The 26,277-nt window shown below is 43.6% G+C and overlaps 1 protein-coding gene across 2 annotated transcripts in view; it reads left to right on the top strand.

Moving 5' to 3' along the window:
• VPS50 (VPS50 subunit of EARP/GARPII complex) overlaps nucleotides 1–26,277 on the top strand; it is a 2,487,651-nt gene that overhangs the window by 616,042 nt on the left and 1,845,332 nt on the right. For both annotated transcript variants that reach the window (XM_044067641.1, XM_044067642.1), the window contains exon 6: nucleotides 16,075–16,145. In XM_044067641.1, coding sequence (XP_043923576.1) covers nucleotides 16,075–16,145 — 71 coding nt within the window. The remainder of the gene's footprint in view (nucleotides 1–16,074; nucleotides 16,146–26,277) is intronic.

Below are 26,277 nucleotides of genomic sequence, written 5' to 3'. Positions count from 1 at the left end.
AAATTATCTACCTTCTCTGACTGTGCAGAAAATAAAGAATTACAGGAGCTTATGCATTCTGCAAGCCAAGTTAGCAAGCATACCCTGTAATGTGGGTTTGACACCCTAGAAGCATATTGCAGGGCAGTAGTCACAAGTTCTCTACTTAAAAGGCATGCCTGGCTTAAGGAGCAGACCTTGCCAGACCATGTCATATCAAAATTATTGGACGCACCACTGAACAAGGACAATCTGTTTGGCACCAGAGCAGAAGAGGTTTTAAAAAAGATGGAAGAAAAAGGTAAGTCTATGCAGACAGTCAAAGATTTTTTGCAAGTGCAGCCCCCAAGATTCAGTAGGCATTGCCCCTTAAAACATTGTTCCTTTCCGACCCGCTCAAGGCCACCTCAAACTAGACCTAGGCGAAACAGACCCCCCAGACTACATCTCAGGAATGCAGGGATCTAAGCAATGGAGTACCTCTACTTCTAAAACAGGGAGTGCTAAGTCACCCCCTTATGGAAAGAATTCACAATGACTTCTCAACTCCTCCCCTCACCTCTGCCCAATTGCTCGTGCCCTTAGGAGGAAAACTTGCCCACCATGCAAAGAACTGGACCTCCATCATCTACGATCGATGGGTCCTCAACATAGTATTCCAGGGGTACAAATTTTATTTCCACACACTGCCAACCCCAAAAAGGTTCCCAGCCCTTCCTCCAAACCAGTGGGCAGAGGCACAAAACCAAGTCCAGTCCCTGCTCTCCATAAGGGCAATTCAGCCTGTTCCTGCAGAACAGATAGGCCAAGGTTTTTATTCCAGACTTTTTCTGGTACCCAGAAAAGAGGGCACCTGGCACCCAATCTTAGATCTATCCATTCTAAACACTTTCCTGGTGGTAAAAATTCAAAATGCTCACTCTACAGCAGCTTTTCTCTATGCTGTCCAAGGATGCCTGGTTAGCCACTTTAGACCTAAAGGAGGCTTATCTGCATATCCCAGTCAGGGACTCCTGCAGGAAATATCGACGCTTCAGGGCAGGATCTATGCATTATCAGTTGTCTGCACTTCCTTTTGGCTTAGCCACTGCTCCCAGAGTTTTCACAAAATGCTTGACCCCAGCCATTGCCTATTGCAGACAGAGAAATATTCAAATTTACTCCTACTTGGACGATTGCCTGATTCAGGCAGACAGTCAGAAAAAGCTGTTGCAGCACCTGACATTTGTAAAGAACCTTCTAACCTCCCTGGGGTATACTACCAATGAAAAGAAATCCAAACTAGTCCCCAGTCAAAAAATTGTATTGTGGGAGCAAGCTTGGACACAGCATCCCAGATGGCATTCCTTACTCGAGAAAAACAAGCCTATCTGACAGGCTACTTCTCTCAAATGGCCACCAGCACCCAGTTATCTGCAAGGAAAATCCTGCAAGCTCTAGGGTTCATGGCCTCCTGAACTCTACTAATTCCATATGCCAGACTGCATATGAGGAAACTTCAATGGTACTTAAAAAGTCTTTGGTGCCAACATTCTCAGGACCTGGAAACTATCATAGCTATGATACCTTGTCTAAGGAAAGAGTTCCTTTGGTGGACAGCAACAGCATGCAACCACAACAAGGGGCTTCCCTTTACACAACCCCATGCCACCCAGACCCTAACCACAGACGCATCAGACTATACCTGGGGTGCACATCTGGACGGCAGGTGCATTCATGGCCATTGGAGCCCAAATCAAATTCATCTGCACATCAACCAAAAAGAGATGCTAGCTGTTAAGCATGCTCTGACAGCTTTCCGATCCCTACTCTCTCCGGGGCCTCTACTAATCAAAACCGACAACACCACAGTGATGTGGTACATCAACAAGCAGGGGGGAACCCACTCTTACCCACTCTGCAGGCTAGCCATGACCATTTGGAACATGGCCTCAGCCATGCATATTCATCTGCAAGCGCAATTCCTGCCAGGTAACCAAAACTCTCTGGCAGACAACTTAAGCAGAAATCTCCTGACCCACACGAGTGGCAATTAAACCACAACACATTCAGCCTTGTGACCCAGAACTGAGGTACCCCAAAGGTGGACCTATTTGCCTCCCCCTACAACCACCAGCTCAGCAAATTCTGCACCAGGGAACCTCACAGCAAGGTCTAGAAAGTGGATGCCCTATCCTTTCAGTGGGCAAACCTCTCAATCTATGCATTCCCCCCTCTACCTCTTCTTACAAGAGTATTACTCAAGAGAAGGGAGGAAAGACCAAGGGCAATCCTGATTGCCCCAGACTGGCCACACCAACACTGGTACCCACTACTGTGCAGTCTGTCACTATTGCCTCCATGGCATCTCCCCCAGATCCCAATTCTCCTGACTCAGCAGGAGGGACAGTTCTTGCATCCACAACTGCAGACCCTGAACCTTGCAGCCTGGCTTATTCCTTGACTTCTCCTGCAGTGGCCAGCCTAAGCAAGCAGTTACTGGATGTCATACTTGAAGCCAGATGACCCAGTACTAGAAAATCCTATGCTGACAAGTGGAAAAGGTATTGTTCCTGGATCCAGACTAAAGGAGCGGATCCAGCACAGCCCTCCTTACCTCTCATCCTGGATTACCTAGCAGACCTACTCCACAGGGGCCTATCCTTCTCTTCCATTAAGATCCATGCCTCTGCCATCTCTGCTCATTACAGCACTGAGCCACCTCTCTTCTCACACCTTCTCATTAAGCAGTTCCTGAGAGGGGCTAACAACTTAAGACCACCAAGAAGAGCACCTACCCCTGCCTGGGACCTTAACTTTGTGTTGGAAAAGCTCATGCTACCCCCCCTCTTTGAGCCTGCAGCATCAGCAGAGTTAAAATTCCTCTCTTGGAAAACAGCCTTGCTTATGGCCATCACTTCAGCCAGAAGAGTGTCTGAGCTACAAGCACTTATGGCTGTGGAACCCTTCATCATTTTTCATGCTGACAGGGTCTCCCTCAGGACTAACCCAACTTTCATGCCTAAAGTGGTGTCCAGTGTGGCTCTTAACTAATCTATCCATTTGCCCACCTTTTTTCCCTAATCATCAAAACAAGGGGCAAAGGGCCCTGCACTCTTTAGATGTGCACAGACAGCTCAGGTTCTACCTTGATAGGACTAAGCCTTTCAGGAAATCTGACCAGTTACTAGTCAGCTTTGCACCAGGGGCAGAGGGCAAGGCCATATCAAAACCATCTCCAAATGGATAGCACACTCTATCCATTTCTGTTATAAACACCATGGGAAACCACCCTGTCAGGGGTCAGACCATATTCCACTAGGGCAACTTCAACCTCTACAGCCTTTCTCAGAGGAGTCCCTACCAGGGACATTCTGGAAGCTGCAACTTGGAGTTCTGTTCATACCTTCACCAAGCATTACCACCTGCCTATCTTTTCCAAATCCAGGGTGGGCTTTGCAACCGCAGTCCTGCAGGGCGTACTATCCAGCCCCAACTCTTCTTGACTGCCTCCACCCATTCTTCAGCTTTGGGAATCAACCCAAGTGTGATGACTGCAACAGTGAAACACGATGAACATAGTACAGTTGTGTACACTTACCATAAATGTAGATGTTCAAGTGTATTCACTGTTGCAGTCCTGGTTTCCCACCCGCCAGCCCCCTTGTCTCTTTTTCTCTCTCTGTCTTTCTCACTCCTTACAGGGCTAATGGTATTTACTTTTTACTGGTGGTGTTTTTCCACCATAACTTATCTCCCTATTTGGGGGCTCCTGACATTTGGGGCAAGAAAAACTGATGTAATAGCATTGGCTGTCTGTTTTTATACCACTAATGACCTGATGTCGGTCCTGAAGCTACAGCAACAATGCAGAAATACAAAGCATCTGGTATTCGGGCCGACTGAGGCCTACCCCTGGCAGGATAACCCAAGTGTGATGAATGCAACAGTGAATACACTCGAACATCTACATTTATGGTAAGTGTACACAACTGTACTTTTCCACTGGCTGGCTGATAAGGTGAGTTGGCTTGGAACAGATGTTGCAAGATCATTCTCTACAATACCTGAACGCAAGAGTTCTTGACTGTGCATCTCATTTGTCCTGGTGTTTGGTACTGGAAGTATTCGCAGCCAGTCCTAAGTCCTGGACTCTGAGGGGACATCTCAGCCATGTCTGTGACTGCTGTAGTCAGCTGATGTTCTTCGTGTTTCACTGTTGCAGTCATTACATTTGGGTTATCTGCATGCAGGTAGCCCTCAGCCGGCCTGAATATCATAGTCTTGGATTCCTGCGTCAGATGCTGTCTCTTCTTCCATGACATCAGGTCGTCAGGGGTATAAAACATGCAGCTGATGCCATTACATCAGTCTTTCTTGCCGTGTGGTGCCTGAAGCAGAAGCAGTTCGCAAGTGCCTGTCGGCCACTCCTGAAATTTTCATTTTCGAGTTTCAGAACCAAAGTCTTTGAAAAAAGCTAAGTACCCCATTGGGGATCCTTTTTCTTGCTCTTAACCGATGTCAGTAAAAGTTTACAATTGTCTTACCTGTGGAAAGCAAATACCTCATAAAGATTTTCATTTGTACTGCATTCCTTGCTTAGGCCCAGACCACGACGTCCCTCGCGGTCGGTTTTGTGCCTTATTCAACCCCCGAACTATTCATCATTGGTATATTTTCGCAGCAAATTATTTTGGTACTCTGTTTAACTATCCAGAAATGGCTTTGGTAAGCCATCCAACTACCGATATTCCTAAAAAACATAAGGATAAAGACAGAGACAGATCGCATAGGTCATAAACTGCCGACGGCACTTCAGTTAAGCTAGTCGCCAGTTCGCTGGTACTCAGTGAGGCACTTTCGCATTCCCTGATACCTGCTACTTCAGATTCGCAGGCCTCTACTGAGACCCATTCGGAGTCCGGTATGCCGCGAGATGCTTCTTCGACTATGGAACCTGCAGATGTCTCTATCTTGGATGGGTCCAGAGCCGCTGTGAAGCCACCAGCTTCTGAGGGTGTATTCAGGACTACAGATTTGCATTTTAAACCGATGCCATCTTCTTCATCAAGGCTTAAAACTCGGCCCTTGCCTAGAAAACTGACATCCAAAAAAACCGACATCCAAACTGCATGGTCAGGCCCATATGCCTAAAAAACAAATGCTTAGAATGGTTGAAGACCTTATTACTTTAATTAGGGAAAGCCATCCTTCCCCCTCTAGGAGACCTAGAACTGATTTTCCTTCTGATTCTTCTGATCAGGATTCTGAAATTTCTGTTTCTTCTGATTAAGAGGATTTGCCCTTATCTACCTATGAGGATTCTGATGCAGGGGATTCCATTCCCTCCACTTCCCCTCCAGAAGATTTTTCTTTTGGTGAAACCTTGCACGCTGTTAAGGAGCATTTCCACTGGGAAAGCCAGGATTACTCTGACTCCAAAAAGAGGCTTAGGGAATTCTTACTCCACCCTCAACACAGGCTTTTAGTTATCCCTCCTGTTTTGGACATTGTAGATGATGCCTTCTTGGAATCTAGCCTGGCCCCAGACACTTTACCTCCAGCTCCCAGAAAACCTGACAGGTATTACAGAGTACCTGACTCTCACAAGTTCCTCTTCAAGAATCCTACTGCAGATCCAGAGACCATTTCCCAAGGACCAAAGGGCATTAAGGCTACTGTTGCCAAAAACCCTATCCCTCTGATAGAGATTCCAGGGCCTTGGACAGATGGGGTAAGAAGGTATACACATGTCCTTCATGGATGCATCTGCAGTCATAACAACTGGGTTGTCCTGTCGTCAGGCAGCCCTTCGGTCGGCCGGATTCCAAAGTCCGGGTCCGGCTTCGGCTGATGTCGCACTTCACCCGACGTCATCTCTGCTGGTCTTCGGGTATAAAGGCATCAGCCGACGCCATTTTCCTCAGTCTTTCTTGCCGCGTGGCGCCCAAAGCAGAAGCTGTTCGCAAGTGCCGGTCGGTCAGATCCAGAGATTACTACTACCGAATACTCCTTCGAAGACTTCTAAAAGCTAAGTACCCCGTTGGGGACTCTTTCTTGCCTCAGCCGATGTCAGAAAAAGTCAATAACTGTTTAACTTGTGGGAAACAAATACCTCATAAAGATTTCCACTCTTACTGTTTGCCTTGTTTAGGCCCAGACCACGACGTAGCAGCCTGTTCGCCTGTGCTTCTTTCAACCTACTTAACGCTTAGACGCCGGTCGGAGTTTGCTGAACAGTTTTTCGCCTCTGATTTTGCGTACATTATGCCGTCGGATCCTCCGACTACCCAAATTGTTAAAAACGCAAAGAAAAGACCGACACTCGCGGTCCGCGGTTTCGGCGAAACCACGGTTAAGCAAACGCGAGTGTCTCGGTTTCGGCGAAACCGAAAACTGATCAGAGTACAGCGAATCAATGACTACTACTGAGGTTCCGGCTGCTTCACTTGAATCGGCCTCAAAAATTTTACCTACTACAGTGGTTACTAGTGACTTATCAGACACCATCCCTTTGGATGTCTCTACCCCAGCACGTGGTGCTGCTAGGCCTCCTGCAGCCATGTCTATTAAGGCCTTTGCCAGGGCTAAAGCAGCCAAATCTACTAAATCAGTGCCTGTTAACCCCCCCACAACCAGGCCCACTTCTAGTTCACAAATGCTTACTCTGGCAGAAGATTTAATATCCTTAATTAGGGGATCTCAATCACACCCAGACAGGGCCTCTCAGCCCCAGAAAAGAGACCTAGAGCAGAGCCCCTCGAGCCTGTGTCCTCTGATGATTCTGCGGATGACTCAGATATTACAGACCAGCCAGAGGCTCCTTTCTCCAATTATGAGGACTCAGATGCTGAAGAATCCATTCCAGCTGCTTCTCCACCAGAAGAATTCTCCTTTGGGGAAACCTTACATGCCATGAGAGAACAATTCCAATGGCAGGAACAGGATTTCTCAGACTCCAGAAAAAGACTTAGGACTTTTCTGCACCTACCACAACACAGGCCCTTAGCTATACCTCCTGTCCTCTCTGTTGTGGATGATGCATTTAATGATGTTTGCACTGCACCAGATTCCTTACCTCCAGCACCTGCCAAACCAGATAGATTTTACAGGGTGCCAGACACTCATCATCACCTATACAAGGCCCCACTTGCAGACCCCGAAACTATATCCCAGGGCCCTAAGGCAGTAGCCTCGACCACAGCAAAAAACCCTATTCCTTCTGAAAGGGAAGCCAGGTCTTTAGACAGATGGGGCAAAAAGGTTTACACCTCAGCTACTCTCTCAGCTAGAGCTTTAAACTGTCAGTTTCACATGATACAATACCAAGAGTTTATGCTTGATCAGTTAACAAAAAAACTATCCTCTGATGACTCTATAGATAAGAAATATCTATTAGAAACGGTTAATAACATACAACAGGTTAGTAACCATTCCTTAAAATGTGGCTATGATGCACTGGAGGCTTCATTTAGATCAGCCATGACTGGCACAGTGATAAGAAGACATGCATGGCTGAAGGAACAAGTCTTACTGGATCATGTTAAAGCTAAGTTATTAGATGCTCCTATGGATAAGACCAGTTTGTTTGGTACACCTGCCCAGCAGGTAATGAAGAAAATGGAAGAAAAGGCAAAATCTGTACAAACGGTTAAAGATTTCTTGCAGGTTCAGCCCCCAAGGTTTAGCAGGAACTGGCCTGCCAAAAATTGGTCCTTTCCTGACTCCACAAGATCCCAAAGGGGCAGGAATAGACGTTCCAGAGGCAGAAATCAATCCAGAGGGGGTGCCTACAGAGGACGACAGTGGCAAGGTAATAACAGAGGCACAGGCACAGCCACTACCACTATATCAGGGCAATCACAGTGACTTGATTCTAACTCCGCCTACCAGGGAACAAATAGTAGCACCATTAGGCGGAAAATTAACCTTATTTTCGAAGAACTGGCACTATATCACAAAAGACAAGTGGATTTTGCAAACCATAGACCAAGGTTACCGGTTCCACTTCCACACTTTACCAGTCAAAAGAGGAATGCCAAACCTGCCTCCAAACCAAAAAACAGAAGCTCTACAGCAGATAATGCAAGTAACAAAGATGAGAGCTGTGGAAAGAGTGCCAAAAACAGAACAAGGCAAAGGATTCTACTCCAGACTATTCCTAGTTCCAAGAAAGGAAAAAAGTTGGAGACCCATTCTCGACCTGTCCACCTTAAACACATACATCATTGTCCCAAAATTCAAAATGCTGACCCTACAGCAACTTCTTCCCATGCTGGGCAAGGAGTGTTGGCTGGTAACTCTAGATCTCAAGGAGGCATACCTGCACGTCCCCATTCGACCAATTTGCAGAAGATACCTCAGATTTCTTGCAGGATCAGAGCACTATCAATTCTCAGCATTGCCCTTTGGCTTATCTACTGCCCAGAGTATTCACAAAATGCCTGGCATCAGTAATCGCCCACTGCAGACTACAGGGAATCCAAATTTATCCATACCTGGACGACTGCCTGCTACAAGGGGACAACAAAAGCAAGCTGACAACAGATTTACAAAGGGTCATTTACTTGCTACAATCACTGGGATACACAGTCAATTTACAAAAGTCAAGGCTGATTCCATCCCAAACAAGGACATTCTTGGGCGCAGAATTGGACACAGTAAAACAAATGGCATTCCTAACTGCAGAAAAACAAAAAGATCTCCCTCTTTACTTCTTGGCACTAACAAACCAGAGCAAGCTAACAGCAAGAAAAGTTCTGCAGGCCTTGGGCTTCATGGCATCATGCATAATCCTGGTTCCACATGCCAGACTGCATATGAGAAAACTACAGTGGTACCTAAAGAATTTATGGTCCCAACACAGGCACAGCCTAGAAGCAGAAATTCCACTAATCCCATGCCTAAAACAGGAGTTCCTATGGTGGGCTCAAGCATGCCAGTCAAACCCAGGCCTACCCTTTCACAACTATCAAGCAAGCCAAACCATCACAACAGACGCCTCAGACCTAGGATGGGGGGCTCACATGCTGGACAAATGCGTGCAAGGATTGTGGGCGAGGACCAGCTTCACCTGCACATCAACCTAAAAGAAATGCTGGCAGTAAAACTGGCAATCCAAAAATTCAGACCATTTCTCAAAGAAGGCCATTTGATGATAAGGACAGACAACACCACAGTCATGTGGTACATCAACAAACAGGGAGGCACTCATTCATACCCCTATGCAGAATGACTTTGGACCTTTGGAACCTGGCACTCAGCTACAACATCCAGTTACAGGCAATGTTTGTACCGGAAAGGAGAACACTCTAGCAGACATGTTAAGCAGAACCACCTCGGATGCTCACGAATGGATGCTACACCCGGACATCTTCAAGACCATCGCAAAGAAATGGGGAATGCCACAGATAGATCTATTCGCTTCCTCTCAATCACCAGCTCAAAAATTCTGCACAAGGACATTCCATCCACTTGCATCGAAAGTGGATTCGCTCTCCTTCAGCTGGAAAGGCCTGACAGCATATGCATTCCCACCTCTTCCCTTGATACACAAGGTATTACTAAAAATCAAGGAGGAGCGTCCAAGGATAATCCTGATAGCTCCGAACTGGCCAAGACAACACTGGTACCCATTGCTGAGGAGCATGTCTCGGGACAAAATGTGGTCAATACCCCTGATGCCTTTGATGTTAACTCAGAACAACTACAGCATCATGCATCCAAACCTAAAACGTTGCAACTGACTGCATGGCACATCACATAGCAGCAACTATTCCAGATCTCTCCCAAAGGGTTAAAGACATTATCCTTGAAGCCCGCAGACCTTCAACAAGAAGGAACTATGCAGGGAAATGGAAAAGGTTTGTCATTTGGAGTGCTGAAAGAGGAAAGGATGTGTCCAATATAGATATTGCTAACATTCTGGAGTACTTGGCAGAGCTTCTACATACAGGCCTGTCCTATTCCTCCATCAAGATACATGCATCAGCTATTTCAGCAGAATACAGCTTTGATCCACCTGTTTTCTCGCATCCTCTACTCAGGCAGTTCCTCAGAGGGATCAAGAATGTAAAACCTCCTAGGAAACCACCGCTGCCAGCTTGGGATTTGAACTTTGTGCTAGAAAAGTTGACACTCGCACCTTTTGAACCAGCAGCAACAGCAGACCTACAGCATCTATCATGGAAAACTGCTTTCCTACTGGCAATAACCTCAGCAAGGAGGGTTTCTGAACTTCAGGCCCTAATGGCAGTACAACCCTTCCTAATCTTCCACCAAGATAGAGTGTCCATGAGGACTAATCCTACATTTATGCCTAAGGTGGTATCCAGAGTGTCCTTAAACCAGGCAATCCACCTACCTACCTTCTTCCCCAACCCACAAAACAGAGGGGAAAGAATGCTGCATACCTTGGATGTACACAGACAGCTACGCTACTACCTGGACAGAACAAAAGTAACAGAAAAACTGACTAGCTTTTTGTAGCCTATGCAACAGGAAGGGAAGGAAAAGCAATTTCCAAACAGACAATCTCCAAATGGATAGGAAATTGCATACGATTCTGTTACTCCTTCCATGGAAAACCAATTCCACAGAACATACGGCCTCATTCTACAAGAGCAACAGCCACTACCACAGCCTTCTTACGAGGAGTGGCAACCAAGGACATTATTGAGGCTACTTGGACCTCCGTGCATACATTTGCCAAGCATTATAATTTACCTTTGTATTCCAGATCCCGAGCAGGGTTTGCTACTGCTGTACTGCAAGGGATCCTAACCACACCATAATCTATTCTTCCTCCTCCCCTAGTTGGCTATGGTATTCTACCCAGTTGTTATGACTGCAGATGCATCCATGAAGGACATAGTACAGTTTTGTACCTACCATAAATGTAGATGTCCGAACTGGATAGCATCTGCAGTCAGGATTACCCTCCCTCCTTCCCCTTTGTGGTACTCCTAGGGTATTTACCCTCCTAATAGCTAGCTGGTGGGGGGGAGTCTCTTATGGTGTATTTGTTTGTATATATGTACATACATGCTTATTTTTTGTGTTTGCCTTCTATCCTTTGGAAACATTGGCATTTTTACCCAAAATTTAGCCTTCCAAGAGGGCAACTGGCATCTGGGGCAAGAAACACTGAGGAAAATGGCGTCGGCTGATGCCTTTATACCCGAAGGCCAGCAGAGATGACGTCGGGTGAAGTGCGACATCAGCCGAAGCCGGACCCGGATTTTGGAATCCAGCCGACCGAAGGGCTGCCTGACGACAGGACAACCCAGTTGTTATGACTGCAGATGCTATCCAGTTCGGACATCTACATTTATGGTAGGTACAAAACTGTACTTTCTGCTACTTTGGCCATTAGGGCCTTAAATTGCCAGTTCCATATGTTAAAGTAGCAGCACATTGTGGGACTACTTAAACAGAAAATGATGTTGATTCCTGACTGTGCTGAGCATAAAGAATTACAGGATTTAATTTATTCTGCTGAACAAGTTGGTAAACATACTTTGCAATGTGGTTTTGACTCTTTAGAAGCATCTTGCAGGGCTGCTGTCACTGGGTCTGTACTTAGAAGGCATGCTTGGCTTAAGGAGCAAAACTTGCCAGGTCATGTTAAAGCTAAATTACTGGATGCTCCCTTAAACCAAGACAGCCTGTTTGGCAACAAAGCAGAAGAAGTCCTTAAAAAGATGGAGGAAAAAGCTAAATCTATGCAAACTGTTAAAGATTTCCTGCAAGTACAGCCTCCCAGATTTAGTAGGCATTGGCCTTCTAAGAATTGGTCCTTTCCAGCCTCTTCCAGGCCTTCTCAGCCTAAACCCAGCAACAGCAGACCACCTAGGTTACAGTCTCAGGCTACACACAGGCCTAAGCAATGGGAGTCTCCCTCTTCCAAAGCTGGAAGTAGTATGACACCCCCCTATGGAAAATTGTCACAATAACTTAACCTTAACCCTTCCAAGCCCTGCTCATCTGCCTGCTCCCTTAAGAGGAAAGCTCTCCCTGCATGCAAAAAAACGGAGAACTCGTTACTCAGGGTAAATGAGTTTTAAATATAGTTTTCCAAGGATACAGATTCCACTTCCACATGTTACCAACCCCAAATGATTGGCCAGACCTACCCCCAAATTAGTGGGCAGAGGCTCAACAGCAGGTTCTCTGTCTTCTAAGTATCAGGGCTATTCAACCTATCCCAGCAGAAGAAAGGGGAATAGGTTTTTACTCAAGACTTATCCTGGTACCCAGAAAAGACAGCTCCTGGCGTCCTGTCCTGGACTTCTCTGTTCTAAACACCTTTTTGGTAATCCCAAAATTCAAAATGCTAATACTTCAACAGCTGCTTCCTGTGCTAGGCAAAGATTGGCAACCTTAGACATAAAGGAAGCTTACCTACACATTCCAATAAGGGAATCTTGCAGGAAATACCTACACTTCAGAGCAGGCTCCATGCATTATAAGTTCTCTGCACTTCCCTTTGGCTTATCTACTGCGCCCAAGGTATTCACAAAGTGTCTAGCTCCAGACATTGCATTTTGAAAGCAGAAAAATATTCAAATATACCCATACCTGGACGATTGTCTGAGTCAGGCAGAAAGCCAGGACATGCTATTAAAACATCAGGCATTTGTAAAGAAACTTCTAACCTCGCTGGGGTACATCATAAACGAAAATAAATCAAATCTAGTACCCTGCCAACAGATTGTATTCCTGGGAGCAAGCTTGAACACAACTTTCCAGATGGCTTACCTCACGCCAGAAAAACAAGTTTATTTGACAGCCTACTTCAAACTACTGGCCACAAAGACCCAGCTATCTGCAAGGAAAATTCTGCAAGCTCTGGGTTTCATGGCCTCTTGCATTCTACTAATTCCATATGCAAGACTGCATATGAGGAAACTACAATGGTATCTAAAAAGCCTATGGTGTCAACATTTTCAGGACCTGGAATCAATGATTCCTATCATTCCTTGTATAAAGACAGAGTTCCTTTGGTGGGCAGAGGCCTGCCATCTCAACAAGGGGCTCCCTTTCAATCTACCCCCTGCCGTCCAAACCCTGACTACAGATGCATCAGACTATGCATGGGGGGCTCACTTGGCAGGGCAGTGTATTCAGGGCAAATGGAACCCGAGTCAGATGCACCTGCATAAAAACCAAAAAGAAATGTTAGCTGTACAGAATTCCCTTACTGCCTTCAAGGGCCACATCCTTCCAAGACAATTATTGGTAAAGGCAGACAACACCACAGTTATGTGGTACATAAACAAGCAGGGGTAACCCACTCGTACCCTCTCTGCAGACTAGCCATGGCTCTGTGGAACACAACCTTGAGCTACAAGCTCAATTCCTGCCAGGCAAGCTAAATTCACTGGCAGACGACCTAAGCAGAAATCTCATTGACCCACACGAATGGAAACTGGAACCAAAAATATTCAACCTCTTGAGGAACAAATGGGGGACTCCAGAGATAGACCTGTTTGCCTCCCACCAGAACGACCAATTGGACAAATTCTGCAAAAGGACTCCCCACAGCCAAGCTTGGAAAGTGGATGTCCTGTCCTTTACCTGGGAAAGCCTCTCAGATGCCTTTCCCCCTCTGTCTCTCCTCTCAAAGGTTCTGCTAAAGATCAAACAGGACAAACCAAGGACAATTCTTATTGCACCAGACTGGCCTTGCCAGCACTGGTACCCCCTCTTGTGCAGCATGATACTGCTCGATCCATGGCACCTACCTCACACACCTTCCCTACTGTCCCAGCAGGCGGGCCAGATTCTGCACCCTCAGCTTCAAACCCTGAACCTTGCAGCCTGGCTAATTCCTTGAGCTCTCTAATAGCTTCCCTCAGTAAGCAGGTGCTAGAGGTCATTCTGGAAGCAAAGAGAACTAGTACAACAAAATCCTATGCTGCAAAGTGGAAAAGCTACTCTTCCTGGAACCAGACCCAGGGTATGGGCAGTACGGTGCCCAGTTTACCTCATATTCTTAAGTACTTAACAGAAATACTCCACAAGGGCTTGTCCTTCTCGTCAGTTAAAATTCATGCCTCTGCAATTTCAACACATTGTAATACTGAACCACCGCTCTTCTCTGACCCCCTGTTAAAGCAATTCTTCAGAGGGGCTAAAAATTTAAGATCCCCCAGGCGAGCCCTTACTCAAGCCTGGGACCTTAACTTTGTTTTGGAAAAGCTCACTCTCCCTCCATTTGAACCAGCTGCAACTGCAGAGTTGAAATTCCTTTCTTGGAAAACAGCCTTCCTTCTAGACATCACTTCAGCAAGAAGAGTGTCTGAATTACAGGACCTCATGGCAGTGGAGCCCTTCATTATCTCATTGCAGACAAGGTTTCCCTCAGGACCAATCCTTCCTTTATGCCCAAGGTGGTGAATAGTGTGGCCCTAAATCAGTTAATTCATTTGCCTACCTTTTTCCCTAATCCACAAAACAAAGTAGAACAAATTCTGCACTCTTTGGACGTGTGCAGACAACTTAGATTTTATTTGGACAGGACTAAGCCTCTCAGAAAATCTAAACAACTGCTAGTTGGCTTTGCTGCAGGGGCAGAGGGGAAGGCCATTTCAAAGCAAACCATTTCTAAATGGATAGCCCATTGCATTAATTTCTGCTATAAGCACCATGGAAAACCTACCCCACAGGGTATAAGATCACATTCCACCAGGGCTGCATCTACCTCTACAGCCTTTCTCAGAGGGTTCCCTACCAGGGACATCCTTGAAGCTGCTACCTGGAGCTCTGTTCATACCTTCACCAGGCATTACCACATGCCTATTTTTTCTAAATCCAGAGCTGGTTTTGCCACTGCAGTTTTACAGGGCTTAATATCTGGTCCTAATGCTCTCTAACTTCCTCCTCCCTTCCTTAGCTTTAGGAATCTACCCAAATGTAATGACTGCAGCAGTGAAACATGAAGAACATAGTACAGTTGTGTGCACTTACCATAAATGTAGATGTTCGAGTGTATTCACTGTTGCAGTTCTGGTTACCCTCCCTCCAGCCCCCTGACTTCTCTTGGCTCTACATTTCCTTCTTGTTTGGTGTATTTGAGCTTTCTGGTGTATTTGCTTTTTGTTGGAGGTGTAACATAACATATAATTGCTTCCCATTATGGGGGCACCTGACATCTGGGGCAAGAAAAACTGATGTAATGGCGTTGGCTGCATGTTTTATACCCCTGACGACCTGACGTCATGGAAGAAGAGACAGCATCCAATGCAGGAATCCAAGACTCTGGTATTCAGGCCGGCTGAGGGCTACCTGCAGGCAGATAACCCAAATGTAATGACTGCAACAGTGAATACACTCTAACATCTACATTTATGGTAAGTGTACACAACTGTACTTTATGTAGCCTGCTGTCTCTTTCCTCTGTGTTTTTGGAGGGCTAGGACTGTTTGTTTTCTTGGGATGATTTGTGCCCTCTCTTTAGCATTATTTTTTGTAGCTACTTCCATTTCTGTGGTTGGACATCACCCCTTATCGGGGTTCATTTTTAGGTTTCTCAGTCTTTAGGCTGAGTGGCTAAAGCCTGGAAGGAGACGTGCCCCCTACCCTATCCTGGGGTGACTGGTGACAGGTTGACCTGCTTGGGATTCCTGAGAGGGGGCTCTCACAGGGAAATCCTTCCTTTTCATTTTGTTGTAGTCTAGTGGGATGGCTGCATTGATTGTTGAGCTGTTATAGCTCCTGCAAGCTGCCATTCTTTATAGATTTGGAACTTGACCTTTGCTTGCCAATTGCCCTTACCTTTGCAAGAGGGACAGGTCATTTAGGTTTACCAACTTATTGGTATGACTGCTGCCTCCTTCCTTGGAGATTCTTGATAATTCTTAGTCAGTGTACGGTGTTACAGCACAAATTGCCATGGGTGTGCATCTGTCAGTGAGAGACACCACTTGGCAAAAACAATAAATCTTAACCACAGGACCCATCAAAGAGGGTTCTCTTCATAGAGCTGAAATGGCTTGAACATACTTGTTATTTGCAGGTGTTTAGACTATGTTTGGCTGTAGTATGACAACACTCATACCAAGAAACAATTAACATACTATATTTTCTTTTTTCTTTTTTTTTTTATTCCCCAAGGAACTTGAGCGAGTTACTTCATTACAGTCAAATCTTCAGTTAGCAGCTATCATATGTACAAATGGAAGACGGTGAGCATATTTTATTTTTTAATATATATAGTTGTTGTAGAGCATATATTTATACACAGAAGCAGATAAAGTGAATCTTTTATTAGGTTTGTATAATTGCCTCACTTCTAGTGCCTGTGTGAGCAGGAGAGGTTGGTACAGAGCTGATCACTTCCAGTTATTAGAATAGAAATACAGATCGGTGTGATGTAAATAGTGTGAAGCGCATACTGACTGCTGAAACAGTAGTGTTATCAGTAAGTTGAGCAGTGATTTACCTTCCTTGCAACTTATTTGACTTAACATCTTCTAATTTGATCTTGCAGAATGAAAATATGTGGTGTTTTAGGCTGTTACTGCTTAACTTGTCTATTTCTGTAACTACCTTTAACCATTCCCTTTGAGCATAAATTTTATTAAGTGCAGGGAAGTTGTTTAGCTGGTGTACTGTATTATTTTTGTTGAAACCATGTTAGAGACACCGTGCTGGGCTATGGCCTGTTAGTGACAATATACTTAAAGCAGGGATTGAGCCACGCATCTGAACAATTTTTGCTGATCTTAGTAAAATGTTAATAATGGAGAGTGTTCAGTCCTTATTTTTCAGCCATACAGAGAGGGTGAATGAAGATGGTCTTTGTACCGGATTGCATGAATACATCTTTCTTGCCACACTATGAACGACAGTATATCACCATTTATCATTATTATTTATGGAATTCTACAAGGCTTTGTGATTGTTACCTTTTTTATTTCTCCTATTACTGATAACCTTATTTATGATATCAAAGAGCGTTCTATGCTGGTACCTTAACACCTGGTATGAAGGCGCCTACCCCTTCATTGAACCAAACTCCTTGTTCAAGTTATGCAATATGACATACTGTCTGTATTTTAAAAAGAGCTGAATAACTTGATGATTATTCACAGATTCACCCCTGGTATGGCTGGCCTGACCCTACTTAAAAAGAGAGGCAAGGCCTAGGGTTAGGAATTGGCAAGGCAGAAGTGGTACCATGGCTTGACTGCCCTAGAACGCCTGTGATCCTATGAACTCATTCCCTTTACCATTCAAAATAACCCTCACCCCGATTTAAACAAATTCCTTGACTAGTTCAGTAATAACTCAGTTGTGTGTGCTTGTAAGTATATATGGACTTGTGAGATATATAGGTGTATAGTACTGTATTTTCTCAGCCTTTTATCAATAATTGCAAATTTAGTTTAAAAAAATAACTTCCTCTGATACATGCCACCATAGCCAAAAAAATTGCTTATTGAGTGCTTTAAAGTAAGTAGGTCCTAATTGTTGCCCCCTGTACTGAAAATCACAACTACACACTGGAAGACCAGGATGGCTGCCTCTAAATGACCAAGATGACCTATTTGTAGGTCTGCTTAGGTTTTCAGACTTTTGTATTTAAAATGTTGAACCCATTAGCCATCTGATTCTCAGCAAAGAGGCAGTCCTGACACTTAAAGTTCAGTATGAAATGAGGAATTAAAGTAAATAAAGAACTGGCATGATCGTCCTACCCAGAAAAACATTCTGTAAGAAGTGAAAATTGTTGAGGACCTTCTGGATTTCAAGATGTGAATGATATCTGTAGCCTGTGTGACATTAACACGAGCGTCTAGCCTTTCTTCAAGATGAAACATTACAACAGTCAGATGATAACCTAATGATTTATCTTGCTTTCTTTCTTTCTAATGTCATTATGAAATTTCACACAAGTACCTATGGTTCCAGCATGAGTCTTTGCCAGTAATGTGCAGTGAGTCACTGTGCTCCTTCTAAATCCATTTCTCAGTTTTGTAAAATCCTTCATTTTTTACAAATTTCATTTTAGTGGCTTTATTTAGAGCAGTTTTGATTAGATATTTATTCCAGACTTATTTCTGTCATCTTTTTTGGTTATGATTATTTTTTTGTAGTACACGTATCATTTTCTTACTTTTTTTGCCCCCGGGACCTCTCATAGGTCGCTTGCAAATGTTTTATGTATTTCTACCACAAAAAATTTCCACTAAGTGTGATTGTGGCATTCTGCTCTCTGCAAATGACTTCTGTACAATATGTAACTTGTTTAGGTATTCATCATACGTTGGAGGATTGTGAACTTTGCGAAAAAAAGTTCAAGGCCGATGTCAGGAATAGAAAGTAACATAGACTGCTAACCTGTTGTTTGGCAGTTTAACTCAGGAAATTAAGGTTATGGGCTGCTATCAAGCGTCTTCTTGTACTCACCAGTTTTAATTTCCTTTACTGTCCATTTCTTCATAAGCCCTTACAAGCCTAGCCAAGAATTTAGCTCATGTTCCGACAAGTCTGCACCCAGTGCCCCTGTCCAGCAGAGACACAGGTGGAATCCCAGGGGTGTATTTTCTGTTCCCCATCCAGTTATCCAGGTTACATTTAAAAGGGGATAATGAGGTAATCTGACATGAGGAGGGAGTGTATTTCACAGAAGGGGGAGTCCCTAGGACACAAATCTGTCCCACCAACAAGTCCTGTTGATGTCACAGACGAAGTTGAGGTTGTGCGTATGAGTTACTCGAGTGGAGCTTGACTTGCAGATATGCAGCAGTCCCATCAAGGCAGGGTCTGAGATTCCTTTGTAACCCAGACAGAGGTCACCTCTGAAGAGTCTGCATGAGACTGAGTAAAGGGACAGGGCTTTTAGCCTATCTGTGTAGGGTAAATGTTTGAGGCCCTGGATTTTCCCGATGAGTAACTTCTGGCCTCTCCCGCTGCTTCATGGGCTTTGTGAGATACATGCTGAAAGGATTGTTGTACTCAATAATGAGTCTTATAAGGGATGTTATGACCTCCTTGTCCGTGGATTAGATACTCTTCCTAATGAGGTATGCTGTGTAGAAAGCCTTCCATACAGTGGAAGCAGTATGGTGGGTAGAAGTCAGGTTGTTATCAGCCTAGGTGCCCAAGTCCCTCACGACTAATTGCGTGCTTAGGACCTTGTTATCAATATGATAATTTCTGGGGATGTCAGTCTCCCCATAGGGGATGATGGTGCATTTTTTGGCATTTAGTTTGAGGCCATGTTCCTGGCACCAGTCATTTGTTTGGGAGAGACTCTCTTGGAGGATGTCCACATCACTAGGGAAATTGATGACAGCCCAGCTTGCAGTCATTTGCAAACTTGGTCAGCCATAGCCCACTGGTTTTGGCCTGAACCTCAGAAAAGTATATCCCAAACAAGAGAGGCCCAAGACTGATCCCTGGGATACGCCGCTCATTATGGGTCTACTGTTTGAGGCGGCTTCCCCTATTTTGACTAGGTGGCTTCTGTCAGTGAGCCAGTTTGCTATCCATCTGGTAACATATGTATTGATGCCTAGTTGAGAGAGTTTATCTGTTATACCCGAGTGGGGAATAGTTTCGAAGGCTTTGGCCAGGTCAAGGTAGGTGATGTGAACCGTTTTCCCCTCATCCATGACTTTAGTGACTGTCTCAAAGAGGTCGACCAAATTTAACAGGCATGACCCCCCACCCCCTTGTTGAAACCAAACTGTGTGGGATCAAGTGTTTTCAGGTTGCCAAAGTGATAAAAATGCAAAAATCAGAGGCTGAATGAAGAAAAGGCTGGTTGAGTGCAAGGCTTCTTGAGAAGAGCCGTTTTAAAAAATGGTAGAGTTAGAATGTGAGAGGTGTGGATATAGTAATTTGTCATAAATGGTAAGTAGATGTCTTCTCTTTCACATGTTGTTTTATCCAAGAATCTCACATGTGCATCAAAAGTTTCCCTTGGTGAATATTCTCAAGAGGCTAACTTCTTTCAAGAGAACTGCATCTGAGGATAAGCCTTACATAGCAACTTTTAAATCTGACATTTTTCCTTCTTTAGTGGATCTGATTAATTGTTTTTCATCTGTGATTAGGGCTCTAAAGGACAGTACAGTATAATTTACATGAGATGCACAGTTGAAGTACAGTCAATTAATGAAGATACAGTACAATTTAGATGACAAGCAATGTTCAAATACTATCAGGTAACAAAGATGGTGATGATTAGTCTAACTGAAATTCATCATAAGTAGGATGTGCTTCTTGACTTTCTAAGTACAACAAAATGTAAGTTTATGATTTTTGGGAAAAAGAAAATGTTATTAATACCAACATTAAAAGTTCAGTGTTACAGTATTCATACCTGAGAAATGTGAAACAATACTGATCCCTGGATATTATGAATGTGTTTTTTGTAACTGTCCAGCAATCCAGTTTATGCTTTAACTCGGTTATAGTTTTTCTTGACTTTATTGCACACTGGAATTTATTTCATAACTTTGGTGTAACTTAAGTTATATGCATGTGCCAGTTTTTAGTATAGTATCTTTGCAGTAGAATCTCCTGAATTTTTGTCCCTTATATACAAAAGAAGTCCCATCATTGCTTGAAATAATTCAAAATTTTATATCCTGAATGCCAGGCGAAGATCACATCTCATTAACTTATAGCTAATTCTGTATAAACCAAGTTACACCAGCCTGTCTGAAAATGGCAAAGAAAATAACCGTGAAATTTTAGTGAACTTTGTGAACAGCTTCATGTAGATTTTCTTGAATAGTGTCACTTACAGTAAACCAAATTGTATTCAAGTAGTATTCCTTCCCTGCAACTGACCATCAGCTGCCACCAGCTCCTCTCTCATTCTCAGGCTCTACTGGACCTGCATTAGCATGCTCTGGGCTCAGCTTTGCACATGTTGGGGGGCAAGTGGTGAGTGAGGGTATTGAGGATGCTGGTGCAACATTATACTGTGTACTAGGAGTGCAACCTAACTCCGTGTCACACTTTGTCTGCCTTGCAAGCTCTGCAGTTGCTACCTTCATGATGTGTGTGCTTCCATGCATGAGCAACCTCCCAAGTAAGTTGCACACCACTTATGCAACTTGGAGCTCACCAGGCTGATAATACTGCTTTACTGCAAAGAGCCTAGGTGCCCCCCCCCCCCGATGGGTAAGCTGACATGGTCCTTTCACTTGCATCCTCCCCCTGTGGGCCCCTATGTGTCACTAATCAAACATGGGTTGTCTATGACAGGGTAAGGGCTTTATCCCCTGTGTGACATGGGGCCAGTTGTATTTAAGTATTGGCCTTATTAGTATTTTAAACAATTATGATAGATGTGCTGGATCGCTTGCACCCATATTCGTAATATCAGTCCATCCTGTTTTTTGGGTCCTTGTTCTGATGACTTTGATTTGTTCTTTGAATGTTGGATTTTCATCTGTCTCTATTCCTTAAGCCTGAATACATACTATTACTTCTTAAATACATGCTATTACTTTTAATATTGGTATTAATAACATTTTCTTTTTCCTAAAAATCATAAACTTACATTTTGTTGTACTGAAATTAACCACAGTATTTCCTGAACCTTCACTTACTTTACATAAGTAATAATTTAATGTAAGCATGTCTAAATCAGATGCAACAATAGATCTTACGTTACAATCATCACCATACTATGCTAGTCATGTATAAGATGGCCTCAGGAATGAGAAGAAAAAAATCTAAACAGCACTGATCGATGTGGAGCACCAGACCTTACATGTTTTTCATTTGATAATGTTCTCAAAATGGCCACCTTCTGATATCGGTTTCTCAGCCCCTGTTTAACCCTAGCAATGTTATAAGGAGTATTGTAAGGAGTAATGCCACATTTTTTCATGACAATATTTTATTCTGTGCTAAAGTCTCAAATGCTTGGCTAAATCCAAGTGTACAGCTATGATTGTAATACCATGGTCATTAGTCAAACATACTAGACAACATTCTATACAATTAGTAACAACAGAATAGATTTTAATAAAACTGCATTTTATAATATTAATTTCCTTGTTATAATTCTGCTTTATCATTTTAGGTAGTTTACATTTTCTAAGGGTAGCTGTAAGAATAATAAATCTGCTGTTTTGAATGAAATAACTATCTCCCTTCTTAAAATTCAGAACCATAGTGGAGATCTTCCAGTGCATAAGTGCACAACTTCTTTTTTATTAGGATTCTAAGAACACTGTACAAAGGAAATGCAATTTTTTCCCCGTAAGTAAATGCATGAATGATCAGCTGATACTATCTGGTGCCATTCTGCTAGATATTGTAAGAGTTCTGAGATATAATTTCCTGTAGCTCAATGTAAAGGTGTAAACCTAGAATGTCCTTCTTAATAGGGGGTGATACAAGGCTGTTGCTTTGTAGTGCTTAGTCTTTTGACCAAAGCTGAGGTTGAAAAAGATTCACAAAACGTCAGTCCTTTACAAGGTTAACCAATGTAGGAAAGAACAGAGGTTCCAGTAGGGTGCAGAATTTCTTGTTTAAGGAAAAATGAAAAGGAATGGGCAAACTGGGCTATTTGGTGTATATTGCATAATTGATGATAAAGTAAGGTTTAATAATTAGGGAACTGAAGTAATATAATGATTGTTTATTATAGTATCTAACCAACTTGTATGACTCAAAGTTGGCTGCAAAGCAAATTTTATTTGTAGTGTGCAGATGCAACTCATGAGCAGTTACTCAAAAAAAATAGGTAAATTGACCGTTCTGTAGGGGATGCAGAAATACCGTAACACACTTATGCTGCATACATTTCTGTTGCCACTACATGGTGTAGGTACCCATCACCTTGTTAGCTTACTCAGCATGCAAAGGGGTAGATATCAGGACATGAACACAAAATATCCTCTTAGGGGTGTTTTATCAATAGAATAATTAGCTCGGGTAGGCAATATCTGAAAGAGAGCTATAATGCATTTCTTTGTGTTGAGTTTTAATCCATGACTTTGACACTAGTCATTTGTTTGTGTTAGACCCTCTTGTAGGATGTTGGAGTCGGTGGGAAATCTTGTGGTAGCTCCCAATTTACAGTCATCACTGAACTTTGTGTGCCAGAGGACTTTGACTTTAGGCTTGACTTCTGAGAAGTAGATACCATACAGTAGCAGGCCTAACACTAAGCCCTGGGGTAACCTGCTAGTGACCAGTTTGATGGTCTTACTAGTCCTGACTTCTTGAGTCCTGTCTGAGCCAGCAAGAAAACCAGTGAGTTATGCAGAGATTTATGCCTAGTTCTGAGAGTTTGTCAACAATACCTGAATCAGGTATTGTATCAAATGACTTGTTCAGGTAAAGTTGATGGTATGCACCATTTTCCCCTCATGCATAGCTTTGGTGACCCTCTCAGTGAAGGCTACCAGGTTGAGTAGGCAAGACCTTCCCTTGACCTTCCCTTAACAAAGCCAAATTGGGATGAGTCCAGTGTGGTTGTCATTGTCCTTGCTGATCATTTCCATGGTAACTGAACTCAAAGCAGCCTTGGCTTTGCATATTAGACTTATCAGACTGATGGGGCTGTAGTTCTCGGGGTTAGTTGATGGTCCACCCTTATGAAGAATGATGACTGTTGCAGCCCTCCATTCACCTTACACACAACTGTTTTGAGGCTGGAGTTACAGTGCCTCAAGTGGTCCTGCTATGTCATGTTTTAGGCTATTTAGGAGGCAACAGAGGATATTGTCGGGGCCTGTTGAAGCAGTGTCTTTGGCCTTAGTGAGAGCCACTGGGACCTGCTCTCTGTTGACAGTTTGGGGGAGCAGTATGCTAGAAGGTATTTCACAGGGTGTAGTGAGAGGTGAAGTTAGAGCTAAATTTATCATCCATTGGCTTCATTATGTCATCCTGGTCAGGGAAGGTTGTGCCATTTACCACCAGTTTTGCACTCTGCTGAGTGTTACCTTTAAGGTTCCTGCCATTGCTGAAGAAGGCCTTGTGATTATCCTGGGCCTGAGAGGCTATCCTGACTTAGTAGATGGCCTTGTTGAACTTTATTAGACTTCTTAGTTTCTTGTTAAGTTGAATCAAAGAGCTCTTGTCTCTATGGAAATTGCTTTTCCTGATTTTGGTCATGACTTTTTTTCTTTTCTTTAGTTATATATCCTGTTAAGGTAAGGATTCCACTAGTGGGGATTGTTGGGTATTTCTAAATTCTGCATAGGTAGCTGTGTTCTCAGGGTTTGGGGAGAGCCCTGAAATTTGACAAACTGTCACTTAATAGGATGCAGTTCCTAACTGATACGAGTTTAGTTGGGTTTTCTGGGTTGATTTTTATTTCGTGGGAGATAGCTTTGTAGTCCGATCTCACCAATGAGGACTTGACATGTTGGAGAGTACTGCATCCAATATGTTTGATCCTCTGGTTGTAGTGAGCACTATCTGGTCCAGGGTGTTTGTAATGATGAAGTCCAGGAAACATCATGCCTGTGAGTTAGAGGCAGTGTATATTTCCCAGTTTATAGATGAGTATTTAAAGTCCGTCATGAGTAGGGTATTTGGTTGGCCGCTGAGTGTCTTTAATAGCTCTAGGTAAGAGTTGCAAGCTTTTTGGATCATATAGGGCAACCTGTAGATAGGCAGGGCATGGTAAGGAACCTTGTCTATGGAGACTTGCACGTGGATGAACTCCAGGTCTCCAAGGCATCATCCTACTTAACCAATCTGAAGTTGTATTTGTTGCTAATGTAGATCAAGACACCTCTACCTTTAGCCCCTGTCTGTACTGCTGTTGGTTGAAATATGTGGAGGACACTGTAGCCTTCCACTGCTGAAGTACATCCTGTGGCTTTAAACCAAGTGTCAGTAACAGCACATTCTCCAAGATGAGAAAAGATTATAGGGTGTGGAGTTTCTTGTTTAGGCTTTGATTTTTATTTGCTGTTTGATCATTCTGTCATTTTGACATTGCCCAAAAAGGCTTTAAGGCGATGGATAAGGTTTTAGCCAATATCTGAGAGCCCAGGGGGGTCAGGTGCATACCTTCCTTGGCAAAACAATGTGGTGTGTTAACCATGTCCTCTCATGCTGATAGATATTGGATTCCCCTGGAGTGACACCAGAAACTAAGCCAGTTATTAAAATCAGTAATTTTCTTTTCATACTGTGTTATCATCCTTGGTGAAGGCAGAATGCTTCTTAGTGCATGTCACATACCTGTCTGTAATGCATATTTAGAGAGAGCCATAATGTCTGTCTTCATATAGTCCAGTGAGGTATGTTTCAGGTCATTTATACCTACATGGACTGTGATAGAGTCATACTGGTACCTGTGGTGTAGTGACTTGAGTGCTTGCATAACTTGGCAGATCCTGGCTCCAGATAAACTAACTGTTATCTTCACCTTGTCCAGCATGGTGAGAGAGGCATCTGTGTATCGTACAGTAGAAGTCCCTAAGACAAGAGTATTAGGTAAAGTGCTTGCCTTATGGGCTGTGTTCTACCGGAACCATTGGTTATAAACGTATGTGTGGTGTTAGGTGTTGCTTTTGATGTGTGCCTTAGTGATTGCTAAGGATAGGTGCTGCCATTTGTTGGCTTAGGAAGTCTTTGAGGTTTGGAGAGGTTTCTTTTAAGTGCCTCAGTATAAGAAGGTCTATGTGTGCAGTAAGAGGTATGTGTGAAGGATGTAGAGTGTGTTCTTGACAAGCTTGTTTGTAAGCAAGATTTTTGCCTCCAAGGAAGTTATGTATGTACATCTCTCACATACTGTGTTAGTTTCTTTAAGGATTAAAAGGATTTCAGTGTACATGAGGCGATTGCTTCGTTGTCTCAAGATGCCCATATCTACCAAGCCAGTCACACAGACATTAGATAATTGCAAATTCATGTTGTCGGGACCTATATTTGGTTTAGGCTATTGTGGTTTAGGGACTTCATTTTACAGGGGTCACCTGAGTGTTGTCTAGGGTTAAGGCCAGATGTTAAGTAGTGCTATGCTCTGATATTGGTTCTGCTTGATACACTGACTATCTGGCCTAAACTTAACTCCATGCAAAGCCTTTCTGTGTTACAAGTTAAAGTCCTAAGTACTAGGTTTATAGGTTTGCTACTGTACAGGGTACTACTAACAGCCACTGCGAGGTGAACAGCTCTTTGATAATGCACCTAATTTAAGCAGACAGAAAAATGCAGAAAACTAACAACTGTGCCCTTTGGCCAGTAAACAACTACACTTTGAGCTCCCCAGAGTGCTTCCTGACTCAGACACTCCAGGTGAACACCTTCTGCCACAAGATGAATGATCCTGGAACAACTTAATGTAAAAACACAGCAAAAGTAGCTCTCAAGTGCAGATTA

This window comes from Protopterus annectens, chromosome 3.part1, assembly GCF_019279795.1.
Source record: "Protopterus annectens isolate FY-2018-M chromosome 3.part1, PAN1.0, whole genome shotgun sequence".
Taxonomy (NCBI): Eukaryota; Metazoa; Chordata; order Ceratodontiformes; family Protopteridae; genus Protopterus; species Protopterus annectens.
Note: the sequence above shows the minus strand (reverse complement) of the source record. Positions and strands in the feature narration are given on the sequence as shown.